Source organism: Eublepharis macularius, chromosome 5 (genome assembly GCF_028583425.1).
Source record: "Eublepharis macularius isolate TG4126 chromosome 5, MPM_Emac_v1.0, whole genome shotgun sequence".
Taxonomy (NCBI): domain Eukaryota; kingdom Metazoa; phylum Chordata; class Lepidosauria; order Squamata; family Eublepharidae; genus Eublepharis; species Eublepharis macularius.
Genome location: NC_072794.1, coordinates 18,399,112 through 18,416,490, shown reverse-complemented (window position 1 = coordinate 18,416,490; position 17,379 = coordinate 18,399,112). Strand labels below are relative to the sequence as shown.

Sequence of the window (17,379 nt, the reverse complement as noted above, 5' to 3'; positions counted from 1 at the left end):
TCTTGTTTAATAAATCACTTTGGTTTTAATGAGTTTGGTTTAAATAGTATCTTATTTTGCACCCATGTTTATAGACTAGCCTATCTGGATTACACAAGAAGAACACTTTTATTGTAGCGTAAGCTTATGTGAACGTGTGAGCCTACTTCCTTAAAGGCACGCTAGACACAATGTAGATGAGACGTATTTTTTGTTGAATGTTCAGTATTTTTAATTAAATATCCATAGATTTTCTTGGTTTCAAACAAAGCAAGAAAAAATGATAATCATACATAGTTAACGACAACTGGTATTTCCTAGTAGTTAACCAGCTAAATACAAACACATGGTAGGGGTAAGAATTACATTTCCCCCCAATTTACAAGTACGTTTTGGGCAAACGGGCTCCACTTCAACACAGGAAAACTGCATTAGGTGTGTGTATTCTTTGCTCCTGTGTTGGAAATGACGTGAAACTTCACGAGGACAGTGGCATGCTGTGTTAATAATTACAGGAAATATACAAAAGATCACATGTATTTACACTTGTTTGCTTGGAACATTTTTTTTCCTCCTTCAGCTATCTACATGATAAGCAAATGTCTCTGAGGAATAAGGAGGGAACATGACAGGAAAATGGAACAAGGTGTACTTGAAAAGGGTACACATTCATAACATTGAATAAAAGTGGGCAACTGTTTTTTATATATGTTAAGACTTTCAGACTTGGGTCTAGGAGACCCAGTTTCGAATCCCTACTCTGCCATTAAAGTTTGCTGGGTCAGTCATATACACTCACAACCTAACCTACTTCACAGAGTTTGTTGTGAGGATAAAGCATAAGAGAAGGGAATCATATAAGCTGCTTGGATCCCCATTGGGGGAGAAAGGCTGAGTATAAAGGAAGTTAATAAAGTAAGTTACAATTTTTACCACAATCTAATGCAGCAACATTTGTTGTTCAAAAAATAGGCCATCGAAAAGCATTTTACCCTTCCTGTTAGGCCCCTTTGCGTCACTGCACAATTCAAAATAGATCAATCTTTTCTCTCTCTCTGTCATGGCAGATGTTAGACAATCTATTTCAGTGAAACGTATCAGAGGAACAGGAAAGGCAAGGCAACAGCTTCCTGTTCCCTTTGTGTTGGTATAGGTCAGAAACCACTCAGATTAGGAGGTTTATGTTTTAATCTCATGATTTGTCATTTTAAGTGTTCCACTTCCAGTTTACTTTTGTGAAAATTAGTTTACTACATTAAAGGGTTATTGGCTGTATTGTGATTGTTCTTAAGCCTTCTGTTGTTTTGTTTCTGGCTATGACATCTCTCTGTACATATTTTTTCCCCTTTATTGTACCTGTTCCATCTCAGCTGTCTGTTAATTTCATCTGCTGTTTTTTCTTAGCTCAAAGACACTCATGGCTCATAATCCCTCATCAGTCATCCTTGTATAGCATCTTAATGTGTTTTAGTGTGTACAACTTCAGCATTTTATACAGGCTATAAAATCTGAGCCAACTCTTTCAAGGGGAAAGAAGTACACATGTACCGGGAGCATGATAATTATGGGATAGCACAGAATAAAAGAAATGTAAGAAGAAGAATGAGCTTGGGCGACAGTGAGGCAGGACCGGACTACGTTAGGGGAGGATGCATAAGTATGTATTAACATACGTGCCCTTATGGATCAGACCAAAGATGCATCAATTAGCTTTCTGTTTCTAACAGTGACTGGTTAGATGCTTCTACAAAGACCACTAGCAGATCTGGAAGGCAACAGCCTTTCTCCTACCACTTGCCTCAGGCACTGAAATTCTGAGGTAGCCTGCCTCTGAATATGGAGGATTCCTTCAGCTCTCAAGGTTGATAGCTGGTGATAGACATCTCTCTCCTCTGCCATGAATGTTAGTCCTCTTTTTAAAGCCACTGAAACTAGAGACCATGACTTTCCCATTCGAAATGTGAAATGTGGAAGTACATTCAATAGCAGTTACATCCCTTCATCCCTTTCTACCCTCCCCTAGTAAACATTTAGATTTTTCAACTCTTCGGGAGAGAGAGTCTCTCTTTTCTAGGGGTAGTCAAGGGGTGCTTTGCTGATGCTATGATAATACTTTAGAACAAGATTTCCAAATCCAAACCCATTCCCTACTTCTTGCCAACCACTCCAGGATTTCCTACTGCTTTATTACAATCATTACATAATATATTCCGACACTTTTCTTAGACCAGATTCTCAGATCAGACAACTCATTTTCTTAAACTATGTTCAAGAGGTTTGTGTGTTTTAACCGTGTTTGTGTGTTTTAACTGTGTGTTACAAAATAAATTCTGCACTAAAGGCAATCGAAATATAAATCAATATAAATCATATATATTAAAATAAACATTTAAAATAAAATTTGCATATCTTGTGCAATTGCATTCTAGATTTTAAAAAGTAGTTTGCATCATTTATTTTGATGTGGAAACAAGCAGCTATACAGGGTACTAGTCCTTCCTCCTAATTTTTCTCAAAATTCTGCTGACTTCCTGCCTTTTGGCTTTTAAAATATCTGCAGGCACAGGCATTTCCAGCATGCCTTCACAGCCCAAGACTAGAAACTTACATGTTTAAAAGAAAAGCTGAGATTCCAAGGAAGCTGAAGGTTACAATAGCATAGCCTTGTGTGCCCTCAGGATCCTCCATCTTTGCTAGGATAGGTTTGATATATTCTGTAGGAAAGTCTGTATTTGAGCAAAAAGAGAGGGTTTCAAACTGGGTTTTATTCAAAACTGCATAATATACCACCTCCATATTTATCTTACTTTTCTGCTTATTAAAGAAAGGCTGCTATAAACAAAGCTGGAGAACAATGTTTCTCTATTTTTTAAAAGACTAATTTTGCATGATGCTGAATTGTGTGTGGCTTCCCTCCTGGCCTTCTTACTCCTTTTACAAAATGCAGGGGAGGAGGCTGCAATCTTTTGTGGTGGTGGGAGTGGTTTCTCTTCCAGCAGCTTTTCTGTTAAATTTGTCTCCCCTCCAAGTTATTTCCTCCCCACGGGGGTGGGGTGGGGGAGCAGAGCTCACCTGTCTTTTGTAAAAGAAGGAAGTATTGTTGAAAAACTACATGCAATTCAACTTTGAGTTCATTTTGGACCTTAATGTAAAATGCCAGAACCTGGGCCAGCTTCTTTAAAAGTGCTGCACTGAAAACAACATACACTTTTACTGGACAATTGCTTCCAATGCATTTAAATGAATACAATGGTTGTTGGGGGTTTTCCGGGCTGTATTGCCGTGGTCTTGGCATTGTAGTTCCTGACGTTTCGCCAGCAGCTGTGGCTGGCATCTTCAGAGGTGTAGCACCAAAAGATAGAGATCTCTCAGTGTCACAGTGTGAAAAAGATGTAGGTCATTTGTATCTACTCAGGAGGGGTGGGGTTGAGCTGAGTCATTCTGTAAGAGTTTCCCAGGGTGTGGAATGCTAATGGCGGGAGGCTTCACTGAATCCTGGGGAGGTTCTCAGTGAAGCCTCCCGCCATTAGCATTCCACACCCTGGGAAACTCTTACAGAATGACTCAGCTCAACCCCACCCCTCCTGAGTAGATACAAATGACCTACATCTTTTTCACACTGTGACACTGAGAGATCTCTATCTTTTGGTGCTACACCTCTGAAGATGCCAGCCACAGCTGCTGGCGAAACGTCAGGAACTACAATGCCAAGACCACGGCAATACAGCCCGGAAAACCCCCAACAACCATCGTTCTCCGGCCGTGAAAGCCTTCGACAATACATTAAATGAATACAGTTAACCCTAATCCATTTCTAGGCAGTGACTGCTGCAGTCCACCCAAAGACATTCCGGCCTAAACCATGTTCAAAAGCTTCCTGCAGCCCCGTCTTCATTTCAGTGTGGTGTGCGCAGAAGACTGTCCTCATGGGATTGGTCCCCTTGTCCGTTTTGAGATATCCTTTTTTATTAAAGAGCAAAACAAAACCCAGAGCTCTCTGATGGCCAAAGATGTGGGTTTGTATCTTGCCCCTCCGCTCAGCTAACCATGGAGCCACCCTTTGATGCAAGAAACTTTTCTACTAACATGAGAACCTTCTGCTTAGGGCTGCCAACTCTGATTTAGGAAATCCCTATAGATTTTGGAGCAGTGCATTCAGAGGATGGAGTTTAGGGACGGGAAGGCGATCAGTGAGGAGACAATGCCACAGAGTGCACCTCTGTAGTCTGGAGATCAATTGAAATTCTAGGAGAACTCCAGCCCCCTCCTGGAGGTTGGCAACTATGGAGGATGGCACCACTGTTAGCTGAGTGGAAAGGAAGGATACAACCTGTGATAATTATATTTTCATTGTTTAAACGACTATAATTTTACTGTATGAAATGCTTCTGTACTCCCAATGATGTTGAAATGAAAGCTGTTCATTTATGCCCATCAGCTGACATCCTTGTATTTTTTACAGATATGTTGGCTTAAACGTGTTCATCCGTTACAGACTGTGGCAGCTGAGGACATTGGGCCCCATATTTCCAAAACCTCTCTCATTTCATATTTCTTACTCTTTAACCAAACTTTCCAAGATGTCTCTCTCCAGTCCCCAAATGACCCAGCTATTTCATTCAGTTAAAGCAAACTGCTTCGCAAATTAACTTCCACTGAGAAGCAAGCAAAAATAAAATGGAGAAACTTGACGATTATGACTGTATGAATTTGTGGAGGAAAGGGATGCAAACCCTCTTGTCCAGTATGGATCTGCCCAGTGTCCGTTTTGAGAACATGCTGGTGGTACTCCACGTTGTTGTTTTTCCAGTTTCTTCCTTCCCCACAGCTCTGTCAAAGAGCACACACTCTTTGCATGGATAAGTTCTCCTTTCAGAGCCCCTGACATCTCTAGGTAAAGGACCTCAGGTAGCAGGGCTGGAAACAGCTTCTCCTTTCCCAAGAACGTGAAGTCAGAGTTAGACAGCTCTGGGCTTTATTGGCCAGCAGTCCCACACTCAATAGAAGGCAGCTTCATACATTTCTAAAAATATGTTTTAAAATTGTCCAACCGCTCTTGTTGAGATTCTGGATGTCTCTACAACCATTTTGATTTCGTGCATGATCTTTTTTAAAACAACTTGATTGTGTGTAACATACATTCCCCAGAACTTGCTTCTATTACGTAAAGCAGACGATCCTAAAACCTTTGGGTGGTTTTTTTTTTTAATTTATTTTTTGCTACTGCAGTGTGGCTTGCTTTTTGCATTTAAATTCAAGCTATAGTAGAAGACATGTCTCCGTTGTGTCAAGTTGCCCTGTCCCCTACTGCTCCATGAGTTTGTGCTGCCCACCAAAAGATGAGATAAACAAGCCACCCAAGCTGTGTGTTTTCTGCCCTACAGCAATTGAAAGAAAATTTAGCACTCTCTTGTTAGCTTGTAGTCATCTGAAGGACTCAAAAAGCATCCCCAGCCTCCTTGCAGTTCAGAAAAGCAGCAAATGTTGTCTTGTTAGGACTGCCCCCTTGTGGAACTCTGTATGTGTAAAGTGCCATTGAATCACAGCCAGGGGGTTTCAAGGCAAGAGGTGAACAGAGGTGGTTTGTCATTGTCCGCTTCTGCATAGCGACTTCCTTGATAGTATCCCATCCAATCCTGCTTAGCTTCCAAGATCTGACGAGATCAGGCTAGCCTGGGCTACCCAGGTATGGACACTGCGGAACTTTACACATGCCAAAAATAAATTGCCAACGTTGAATTTAACCGAGTCTTGATCATCCTGAACTCATCTGCCTGGTGATTTTTTTTTTAATGGCACAGGTTGTTGTAAAGGGGGTGAAAATTGATTTTTGTTTTGCATGTGTGTGAATGACTTTCATGCCTGCAAAGCTGCCTTCAAATTGTCACTTGACCATGAAGCAACCTGAATAATCTTGGGCTAGTACCTCTCTCTCTCTCTCTCTCAGTTGAACCTATATTCCAGAGTAACTGTGAGGGCAAAAAAGGATAATCCCCACAGCGGTGTCCAGAGTTCTTTGCAAGAAGAATAGAATACAGGACTGTACAGGATTTTCTTTTAATAAATTTAAGTCCCGTGACTGTAGTTGGCTTACCTTGTTGTAAAGAATACGTTCTGCCCTTTTAAGCTTGTGTCGCTTCCTCCTTTTTTCTTGCATTCCAAAGGAGAATGAGGGGATGTCTTTTCAATCCCTGGCGTTTACAGCTTTGGGGATGGGGGTGGTGGTGGTATAAATAAAAATAATTGTCCGGTGCAATGGTAACAATAGAAGCCATGTGAATTTTCTCTCTTCAATACCTTCACATCCTTACGCTTACCGTTGTCTGAAAGCTGATGGAACATTTCTGAGATCTGACGCCCAGGATTCTTTCTCTTTCTTCTAGAGTAAAAAACTGCTGGAGATACTTTTCTTGAAGGGAGTGGCCATGGCAAATTTGTTTTCACCAATGAGGTTGCAACATGAGCTCAGTTGATAAGATGGCCGGAGGTTGGTTTAGGAAATAACAAGAGAAAAGTGAACACATGCTCCTGATATGTCGAAGAGGCAGCACAAACTTCATCTGAAACAGGCAGAGTGTGCGTGTGTTGTACATTTCCCATTCCCATCAATGGATAGGGCGACAGTCTCTTTCATGTAAAAACTCGTGTCTGTTTGCCAACCCGGTATCGTTGTGCTGGCCTGCAGCAAACAAAGGAAGAGCCTTGCGCTGTTTTAAAAGAAAAAGAGCTCCCTCTCTTTCTCGTAGTTTAGGGCCGGGTGCCGTAATATCCTGAAGTTTGTTTTAAAAATATGTAGCCGTGCCACAGAACCTCTCTGCAATAGATGTGAAACCTTCAGAGCTCAGAAGCCTTTCTTGGAAAGTGCTATTTGTTTGCGGACTGTATTGTGCAACAGGATGTCTTCTGGCTTTCTCTCCCTTTCTTCCTTTAAGCTGACTTGGTGCCTTGGAGGTGGGAGAGACAGGCTTTTCTGGATCTTAACGAGATTGAGAATGAGATGGTCACGAAGTCTTAACACCGAGAAGGTCATTTTACAGTGGAGAATAAACCAAGCTGAGCCGGCCTTTAAACTCTGTCCCCTTTATTCATGACATGCTGGAACAGAGAGAGGGAGAGGGGAAAAAATACTATTTGCTGACTGTAATTTCATAGAGAGATTAATAGAGATTAAAGTCATAAAAGGAACTCGCGGAACAGCAGCTGGAGTACTAAGCATATATAGGTGGCCCTTGAAAATTTGATTTTATTTGTTTTAGATTTTTATTCCACCCTCCCCGCGAGCAGGCTCAGGGCGGATTACAATGATTTTAAAACAGATCGAAATAACTTATACGGTATAAAAGTATAAAAAATAAAATATTCAAAATTCCACCTGTGCATCATTGTAAGTAATTATTACATCAATCCTGGGAGGGAGGCCGAAGTATTTATGATTGGCATCCTGCAGGCGGGGAGTGGGGAAGATCATAGCTCAACAGCACAATCCATGATTTGCATACAGAAGGCACTGGGATCTATTCCTAGTTAGAAGAATCTTGGCTAACATGAGCTAAGGAAAGACCTTCCTCCAGTAAGACATCTTTCCTCTGAAAGATGAGAGATCTCTGTCTTTTGGTGCTACACCTCTGAAGATGCCAGCCACAGCTGCTGGCGAAACGTCAGGAACTACAATGCCAAGACCACGGCAATACAGCCCGGAAAACCCCCAACAACCATCGTTCTCCGGCCGTGAAAGCCTTCGACAATACATCATCTTTCCTCTGTTTGCTTGTTGCCAGCATCTGATTAATGCAAGACAGGTGTCACCCCTTGTTTGCCTCAAACTGTGAGTCTCTCTACATGAGACACCTTGGTCATGTTTGTCAAGTGTAGGGAGATGCAATGTTAGCTAGGAAGCATAGTTTTAAAAGACAGAGCCCATGGAGAGTTCATAGAGTTTGTTAATTTCACCTCTCTGAAGGCTCTTATCAATTTCACCTCTCCGGTCTAAAACGGGGTAGGATCGCAACCAGAGGGCAGAGCAGAATGGAAATGGGCTGGAGCTGCCTTCCAGAGCCAGGCTTGGACCTGGAGAGGTTAAAATGGGCTGAAGTTTCCCCCCCTTCACAGCTCCAGTGTATAGCAAAGCTTTTGCCCCACCAGCTCTGTCTTTTTAAACTACCCTTCCCAGCTAACATTGCATCTCCTGACACGTGTTCTTCACGTGTCTCTAACTCTAGCCACTAACCCTGGTTTAGTCTAAGGTGTATGAGAGGAACTGGTTACCTACAGATGTGAAAAGGAACAAGGGCTCTGTTTCCCTTCCCCGCCAAACTAGAAATAATAATCATTTAAAAATGCTAAATCGGTTAAAAGAGAGACTGATCCAGACCTTGTTTCCTGATCCTCTGCTGGCAGCATAGGCCTGTTTGGGAATATAGATACAGCAGTAAATAATTTCATAAATCACATGTGCTTTTTAATGCTATACTACCCATCTCTCAGATGGATTTGCACCACAGGAAAATTTGCTTCTGAGTGGGGAAAAAGCTTTCAGTAGCTTGTACAGATCTAAACTAAATAATGGGCCATTCCGCACACATTGGATAATGCACTTCCAATCCTCTTTATAGATCATTTGGAACGGATTTTTTGTGTGCGGAACAAAAAATCCACCTCAAACAATTGATAAAGTGCATTGAAAGTGCAACATGTGCAGAATCAGCAAAAATCCACTACATCATACACACATGTATGAATTGTTAGGAGAGGAACCCCAAGGTGTTAGGAAGAGAATCAGACCTGTCCTGTTGTTTGAGTTTGCAGTAAGACATCACTCCATTTAATGAAATAGACATAAGCTCATCAACAACCCCGAATTTGGATGGGGGGAGTAGAGAAGAGAGAATCAGCATACAGATGACTCATCTTGGCCATTTGTCATAAATCTCTTGTCAAACTCCAGTGTGACACCCCTGTAAATTCCCCTCTGCATTTTTTTTTTTTGCAACTGGCACCAAAGATTGCTGCATGCAGAGTGGCTTAATGGCCTCTGGTGATCCTCTCCGTCATGACACGGTGCTCTCCCTTGACTACTTATCCCAAAATATTATTGTTGGCAAGGATTTAGGTTAGGAAAGCTGCCCAAGGTGGACTCTGTTGGACTGGTATTCTCAGACATCAAAAGCAGGTAGCTACCTCTCTCTCTCAGCCATGTCCTGTTTCTCTTCTGCCCTGAAAAGATAAATTGCAATTTCAAATATACTGCTTACCCAAACAGGTACAGGGTGAAGAACAATATTATCCTCCCAAATTTGTGGGAAGGATGAAGGATTACTTCTGAAGTTGTTTCTTACCTTTCTTTTCTGGCTCTGTTCCTCTCTTCTTCAAACCTAAAAAGCAAGAGAATTTCTTCAGCTGTTCAATCCCACAACATCAAATTGTTTTTTAACATTAAAACATTTCTTCTTTGGAAGGGAGAGAACCAAGTTCCTCTGCTTTCTTCATATTGTTTTTTTTTAGATTCCTTATCAGCTAATAGATCAAGAGCACCTGCTGTTGACCAAATTACACATGGACTCCATATCTGGGTTCTCTTGTGAAGTGAAAGAAGCTTAAAGATAAACTGTTGTTCTTATTTGATTGTCCAGGATCACTCCTTGCAGTATTTGGTCTACATTTGGTAAATATATTGAGTTAACAACAGTGAATCTCATAGTTTGCTTTTATTTGCCTGCTAAGAAACATGGGGGGGAAACATGGGGGCACTGGAAACAGAGCTCTGCATACTTCCAGTGGAACAAGGATGCCACGAGTCTATCCCCACCTCTCAATCAAGAAAGATCCTCAGAGGAGCTTACACAAAACAATACAATCAAAATGGAGAGTTCTTCCAAATTTACTGTCACATGGCATCATACTCACTCACTCACTCACTCACTCACTCACTCACTCACTCACTCACTCACTCACTCACTCACTCACTCACTCACTCCTTCCTTCCTTCCTTCCTTCCTTCCTTCCTCTTCCTTCCTTCCTTCCAGGACTGCAGACCTACTTATTGGTGTAGGACCAAGCTGGAGGATCATATGATCATGGAGTGGGAAGGGCACCTAATTCAGCTCTCAATGCATGAAATCCAAACCCTAGAACAAGGGTCCCTAAAGTGGTGCCCATAGGCTCCATGGTGCCTGCCATCACTTTTCCTGGCACTTGCCAAGAGGCAGGTGGGGCTTTTGCCCAGTAGAGCTTCTGATTGTCCATTGAAGAATTGATTGGCTGTTCAGACTTTTAAAGAACGTTGCACAAGGACCCTCACCATGTGACTTGGAGGTAAACTAAGCCAGCCATTTTTAGCTGACTCTGCCCCCTACAGCAGCCATTTTGTGCTCGCCACCTAGTTTTAGAATTCCAAAGGTACACACGGGTCAAAAAGGTTGGAGACCATTGGCCTAGAACATTATTGATGGACGGTTTCTTCTTGAAAACCTCCAGTGAGGGAGAGCCCAGTCTACCTACTCCTAAGCAATTGTCGGATTATGGTTGTTGTGGGTTTTCCGGGCTGTATTGCCGTGGTCTTGGCATTGTAGTTCCTGACGTTTCGCCAGCAGCTGTGGCTGGCATCTTCAGAGGTGTAGCACCAAAAGACAGAGATCTCTCTGTGACACTGAGAGATCTCTGTCTTTTGGTGCTACACCTCTGAAGATGCCAGCCACAGCTGCTGGCGAAACGTCAGGAACTACAATGCCAAGACCACGGCAATACAGCCCGGAAAACCCACAACAACCATCGTTCTCCGGCCGTGAAAGCCTTCGACAATTGTCGGATTACTCTTCCTATATGCCCACCTATAACTTAAGCCCATTAGCTCTAGTCTTGCCCTATGGAATAGCAAAGAATAAGCCTTTGCCCTCTCCTATGGATTGGAACAGCTCTTCAGATATGCGAAAAGTCTGATCATGTATTCCCTCAGTCGTTTCCTCTCTAGGCTAAATGCAACCAGTTCCTTCAACACCAGGCACATATATATTTGCAGATAAGTGTCCCAAACATGCAACAGGTTTAAGAACATTATTGTTGTGTTATAAAGGGGTGGGGGAGGAATAAATGAATGGGATTCACAAGCCAGTTTCAAATGTGCTGCTTTGAGCGGTTCAGGCGTCCCTTCTTGAAATGGCTTATGTGCTTTTTGCAGATAACTGTCCTTTTTTTTTTTTTGAAAAATTTTTTATTGGGTTAGAACATTGTTATTTTTACATTACAATCAATTTTCCCCTAATTTTTCGTTTCTAACCCCCTCCCTTTCCCCCCCTTTTGTTGACTTCCAACAGCTTTCCCACCCTCTGTCCCTTTTCCCTTACTTCTATTAAATTCCTCTATCTAAAACAGATATACATTCTCCATTATATTAAGCAGTACATCTTTAACTCCCTTACTTATTATACACCCAAACTATACGTCTTTAGATAAACAATTTATCCCATTTTCCAGTTTTGAATATTTCTATATAAACCTATATATCATAAACCATAAAAATTTCCCACATTTAAATCAAACAATTTGATTTGTTCTCTATGTATTACTCATTTCATCTTTTTATGGTAATTCTATATAACTCCTCAGATAGTCAATCAATTTAACTCTTCTATACATTCAGTTTGGTGCATATAAATCTTGTCAAAGAAAGAAAATATTGTTAGTTAGTCAATCCTCATGTTTAAACCTTATCATTAATTATTCTCTATCAGTTAACCTATACATATCTATATATATCTCAATCAATTAATCTAACTGCTTATAAATTCACATTTCTCTTCCTCCCCCGGTAAAGTCACCCCTCTCTTTTATACTTTTATTATACTTCAGTAGTTCTCAAACTGCCACAGTTTTCCTCCCACCTCCCATTTCTTCTCCAGATATTGTTTCAGCTTCTCCCAGTCTGTGTTAAACTGCCCTGAGTCCAGATCTCTCAGTTTTCTTGTCATCTTGTCCATTTCAGCCATATACAGCAATTTGTAGATCCAATCTTCAATAGTTGGCACTTCTTGTACTTTCCATTTCTGCGCATACAAAAGTCTAGCTGCTGCAGTCATATAAAAAATCAACGTCCTATGATGGGCTGGAATTCCCTCCATTCCCAAGTTTAGCAGCAGGAGTTCTGGGTTCTTATTTATTTGAAACTGTAAAATTTCACTCATTTCTCTTATTATTTCCCCCCAGAACTGCCTAGCTACCTCACACGACCACCACATATGGTAGAGGGAGCCCTCATGTTTCTTACATTTCCAGCATTTATTAGAAGTATTCAAGTTCCCTAGCGCAATCTTCTTTGGTGTCATGTACCAACGATAGATCATTTTGAAAATGTTCTCTTTAATATTGATACATGTCGTTGTCTTCATTGTAGTTTTCCACAAGTATTCCCATGCCTCCATTGTTATTTCTTTATTGAAATTTATAGCCCATTTCACCATCTGTGTTTTAACTATCTCATCCTCAGTATACCATTTCAACAGTACTTGGTATACCTTGGATATTCTTTTCTTGTCTTCTTTAAGAAGGGTCTGCTCTAGTTCCGAGTTCTCTGTTCGTATGCCCCCTTTTGCAGAGTCCGAATTGTATAAATCTCTAATCTGTCTGTACTGGAACCAATCGTAATTAGGTGATAGTTCCTCTTGCGTCTTTATTCTAAGTTTAGATACTTCAATTTTAGTTATTTCTTTGTATGTTAAACATTGTTGTTCATTATCAACAGCTCTCGGATCTATCACCTCGTATGGAACCACCCACAAGGGGGTTCCTTCTTGTAAGTAAATTCTGTACTTCTTCCAGATTGTATATAAACTTCTCCTTACAAAATGATGTAGGAACATCGAGTTGACCTTTACTTTGTCGTGCCATAGGTATGCGTGCCATCCATAAATTTTTTTATATCCCTCTAGGGCTAATAGTTTCTTATTCTTTAACGTCATCCACTCTTTTAACCAAACTAGGCAGATTGCATCATGATAAAGTCTCAAGTTGGGCAGTTGCATTCCGCCTCTTTCCTTTGCATCTTGTAGAACTTTAACTTTCACTCGAGGCTTCTTGCCTGCCCAAACAAAATCTGATATTTTCCTCTGCCATTTTTCAAATTGTTTAGAGTCTCTGATGATTGGTATTGTCTGTAGCAAAAACATTACTCTTGGTAACACATTCATCTTAACTGCTGCAATCCTGCCCAACCATGACAGATTCAGTCTATTCCATTTGATCAAGTCTCTCTCTATCTGAGTCCATAATTTTTCATAATTATTCTTGAACAAATCTATATTTTTTGCAGTCAGCTCAACTCCCAAATATTTCACCTTACTAGTTACTTCACAGTCCGTTGTTTCCATTAACAATTGTTGTTTCTGCTTAGTCATGTTTTTACATAATATCTTTGACTTCTTTTTGTTAATGAAGAAACCTGCCAAATCACCAAACTCCTTGATCTTATCTATCACTTTTGGCATGTTCTCCAATGGATCTTCTACAATTAACATTATGTCATCAGCAAATGCTCTAACCTTGTATGAATAGTCCTTTATTTTCATTCCTCGTATTTCCTCATCTTGTCGTATTTGTATCATCAGAATCTCCAATACTAAAATGAACAACAATGGAGATAACGGGCAACCTTGTCTTGTTCCTTTACTAATCGTCAATTTCTTGGTCAATTCATCATTCACTACAATTGCTGCAGTCTGGTCTCTATAGATTTCTTTAATTGCTCTGATGAATCTTTCTCCCAATTGTAGCTTTTCCATAGTGGCAAACAAAAAGTCCCAGTTTAAATTGTCAAACGCTTTTTCAGCGTCTACAAAGAAGAAACCAACCTCTTTATCACAATGCTTATCATAGTATTCAATAGCATTGATCACTGTCCTTAAATTGTCTCTTATTTGTCTCTCTGGCAAAAAGCCTGCTTGTTCTTCCTCTATGACTTCCGAGAGCCACCCCTTCAGTCTCTCCGCCAATATCTTCGCAAAAATTTTATAATCATTATTAAGTAGTGATATAGGTCTGTAATTTTTCACGTTAGTCAAATCTTGGCCCTCTTTAGGGATCAATGATATATTCGCTTCGCTCCAAGTGTCTGGAATTCTTTGATCCCTAAAAACTCCATTCATCACCTCTTTTAGGAATGGTGCCAGTTCATTGGCCATTGTCTTATAAAATTTAGCCGTAAGTCCATCTGGCCCTGGCGCCTTTCCTAGATTTGCAGATTGTATTGCCTTGCTTATTTCCTCATCGGTTACTTCACTGTTCAACTTGTTTCTCCAAGCTTCCGAGATCTCTGGAAGTTTAGTTTTCTCCAAATATGATGCTATTGATTCTTTGGTTACTTCTTTTTTGTTATACAGCTTAGCATAAAATTTATAAAAGGCTCTACTAATGGTAGTCTGTTCCAGATGCGTTTTGTTTTCTTCACAGATTTTATTTATTATTTTCTTTTCCCTTTTCTTCTTCAATTGCCATGCCAAATATTTCCCAGGTTTATTAGCACCCTCAAAAGCTTTTTGATTCAGTCTTTTAAGGTTCCACTCCAATTCTTTATTACTCATTGCTGTTAACTGTTCTTGAAGAATTTTGATTTCCTGATATATTTTCTTTTTCCCTGGTCTCTTTTTTAACTGTGCTTCTTTGGCCTTTATTTTCTCCTCAATCTCTTGTCTTTTCTCCTCTTTCTTTTTCCTTGCTCTGCCATTTAAGTCCATTAGTATGCCCCTTACAACCGCCTTGTAAGCATCCCAAACTTTATTGGTTGGTACTTCTTTATTCACGTTGTATTGTATAAAAAACTTTGTCTCTCTTCTCAATATTTCCATATTCTCACTTTCCTGTAACAAGTCCTCATTTATTCTCCAGGCTTTCCTTTTCCTCCTTTTTCCAAATTTCCACATAATTGGATTGTGATCTGAGCCTACCATCGGCATTATTTCTACCTCCTTAGTCCATAACGCTAAGTCCTTTGAGGCCCAGATCATATCAATTCTTGATAATGTAAGATGCCTTGCAGAATAAAAAGTAAACTGTTTGGTTTTAGGATATTCTCTCCTCCATACGTCTTCGAGAATCTCTTGTTGAATCAACTCAAAAAAAAGCTTTGGCAATAGTCCTCTTTTCTTTTGTGCTGTTGTAGTCTTTTTGTCTAGTTCCAACTCTGTCACTCCATTGAAATCTCCAGCAAGAATTATCTGGTCATATACAAGATCATCTAAATGCTTCCTTAAATCCTCAAAGAAGCTTTCCTTTGCACCGTTAGGTGCATAAAGTCCGACTACCAACACTCTCTTTAAATTCCAATTACATTCCACTGCTACAAATCTAGCTTCCACATCTCTCATAACAAATTTTGGCTGCAGCTCCTCTTTTATGTACAACACCACTCCTCTTTTTTTCTTGTTAGAGGCCGCTACAAATTCTTTGCCCAATTTTCCAGATTTTAAATATTTTACATCCTGTTTTCTAATATGGGTCTCCTGTAAACAAACAATATCACATTTTTGTTTTAGTAGCCAATGAAAAATATTTTTCCTCTTATTCGGTGAGTTTAGTCCATTTACATTCCAAGATAATACTTTACACTCCATATTCATGGTTTTGTTGGTAAGTCTTTTTCATTGTCCTTGATAAATCTCTCCATCTCCCGCTCAGATCTGATGCGTTTTTTTGCCCCTCCAAACTCAAAGGACACTCCTTCCGGTAACTCCCATCTGTACCTGATATTCATGTCCTTCAAAGTCTGAATTAGCACTCTATATTTTTTCCTGTCCAGTAACACTGATCTGGGCAGTTCCTTCATTATGATAATCGTCTTGCCATCAATCTCCAATGGATCTTGAAATTGTTTTGTCACAATCCTCTCTTTCATGTTTCTAGTTGTAAACTGCACAATCACATCCCTTGGTAGTTTCCTCTGGGTTGCAATTCTCGAGTTCACACGGTACGCCACATCTAGGATAGCCACAATTTCCTCCTCTTCCTTCCCCAGGTAATCAGCCAACACCTCAGTCATCTGTTCTTGCGCTGACTTCCCTTCCACTTCCGGCAGACCACGAAAACGAAGCTGCTTCTCCATGTGTTTAGTTTCTGCAACTGACATCCTCCCCTTCACCAGTCTCATCTCTGTTTGTTGCGTGTCTATTAAATTCTCCATCGCGTCTTCTACTGTTTTAACTCTCTGCTGCGTTCCTTGTAATTCACTACTAATCGTTTCCACGCCTTTTTTCACTTCTGACAGCTCCGACTTTACTGTCTGTGTAACTTCTTTGACCTCTTTAATAAGCTCCAGTTTCGTGTCCTTAAGTTCTTTCATCATGTCTATAAGTTTTTTGTCCAAATTTTCTATCGCCGATTGCCACTCTTTTTTCGACATCGTGGGGCTTGCTTTAGCTCGCTCCCACGAATCTGCTCTCTTCCTTAGCTCCGTGGCGTATATTTAAACGTTTTCCTTTTTTTCAAATGTCCCAATCTTTGCCGAAATTAATTTTTTTGTATCCAAAATGTCGGGCGTCTTTTCTCTATGGTTTCTCTATGTTATTGTAATCCAAGATGGCCTACTTCCTCTTCCGCTGAAGCCGCGACCCTTCCCCTTTCAAAAATGGCGATTCCCTGCTTCCTGTCCGTCGGCAAGGGCCGCTTCCCTCCAGCCACTCTATTGTTGTTACGCACTTCCTGTCTCCCGTCTTCCCACAGCAGGTCTCGCGATGGTGTCTTTTTCCCACAGCTCCGAAACCACAGGTATTCAAAACAATAGTCCAATTTTTGCAATAACTTCTTTAAATTTAGTCTCTTTTAAAATACAACTCCTGCCGAGTCTTCACCTCCTTTTCACTAGTCTGTTGCAGTTTAAAAATCTACTTTCTTTCTTCTCTGTTTTTATCAATCTGTCCCGTTTCAAGAGATAGCGATCTTTACCTTCTCTTCAGCTCTCTCGGGTTGTAATCGCTGTTTCGATCTTAAATTCTCCTCTCGACTTCCCTCCCCGATCGAAGCTTGGGTATGTAGGTCTTATGCCAGCCGAATTGGCCCCAAAACTGCCGCAGAGATTATAGCCGACCCGTCGCAAGGTGGGACCTCAAGGATCAGGGGGGAGACTCCTTGTGTAGAGCCCCCCCTCGTCCGAGATCTAACTCACCCTAGGGTCTTGAGCGTTCTTTGCCTGCTCCCCGCCTGAGAGCAGTCGGCCGCGGGTTATTTTCACCCCTCCGGCCGGTTGAAACGGCAGTCCGGTCAGCTCCGCAAATGGAGCTGCGTTAGACCTCCATGAATCCCAAACCGGAAGTCTTGCAGATAACTGTCCTGAACATGAGTTAGGGAAAAGCAGAAATAAGACAAAATTTCTGCTGTGGCTCATTGTTATGAGCAAAAGCAATAAACCTTAAAGTGATGGAT

General features: G+C 40.8%; 1 protein-coding gene across 1 annotated transcript in view; it reads right to left on the bottom strand.

The window, feature by feature from the left end:
* Positions 1 to 6,759: 6,759 nt before the first annotated feature.
* Positions 6,760 to 17,379, bottom strand: part of ATCAY (ATCAY kinesin light chain interacting caytaxin) — a 43,721-nt gene continuing 33,101 nt past the window's right edge. The window contains exons 10-13 of the mRNA XM_054980780.1: positions 9,315 to 9,350; positions 9,157 to 9,192; positions 8,351 to 8,383; positions 6,760 to 7,074 (exon numbers count right to left, since the gene is read on the bottom strand). Of these exons, the coding sequence (XP_054836755.1) occupies positions 7,065 to 7,074; positions 8,351 to 8,383; positions 9,157 to 9,192; positions 9,315 to 9,350 (115 nt within the window). The 3' untranslated portion in view covers positions 6,760 to 7,064. The remainder of the gene's footprint in view (positions 7,075 to 8,350; positions 8,384 to 9,156; positions 9,193 to 9,314; positions 9,351 to 17,379) is intronic.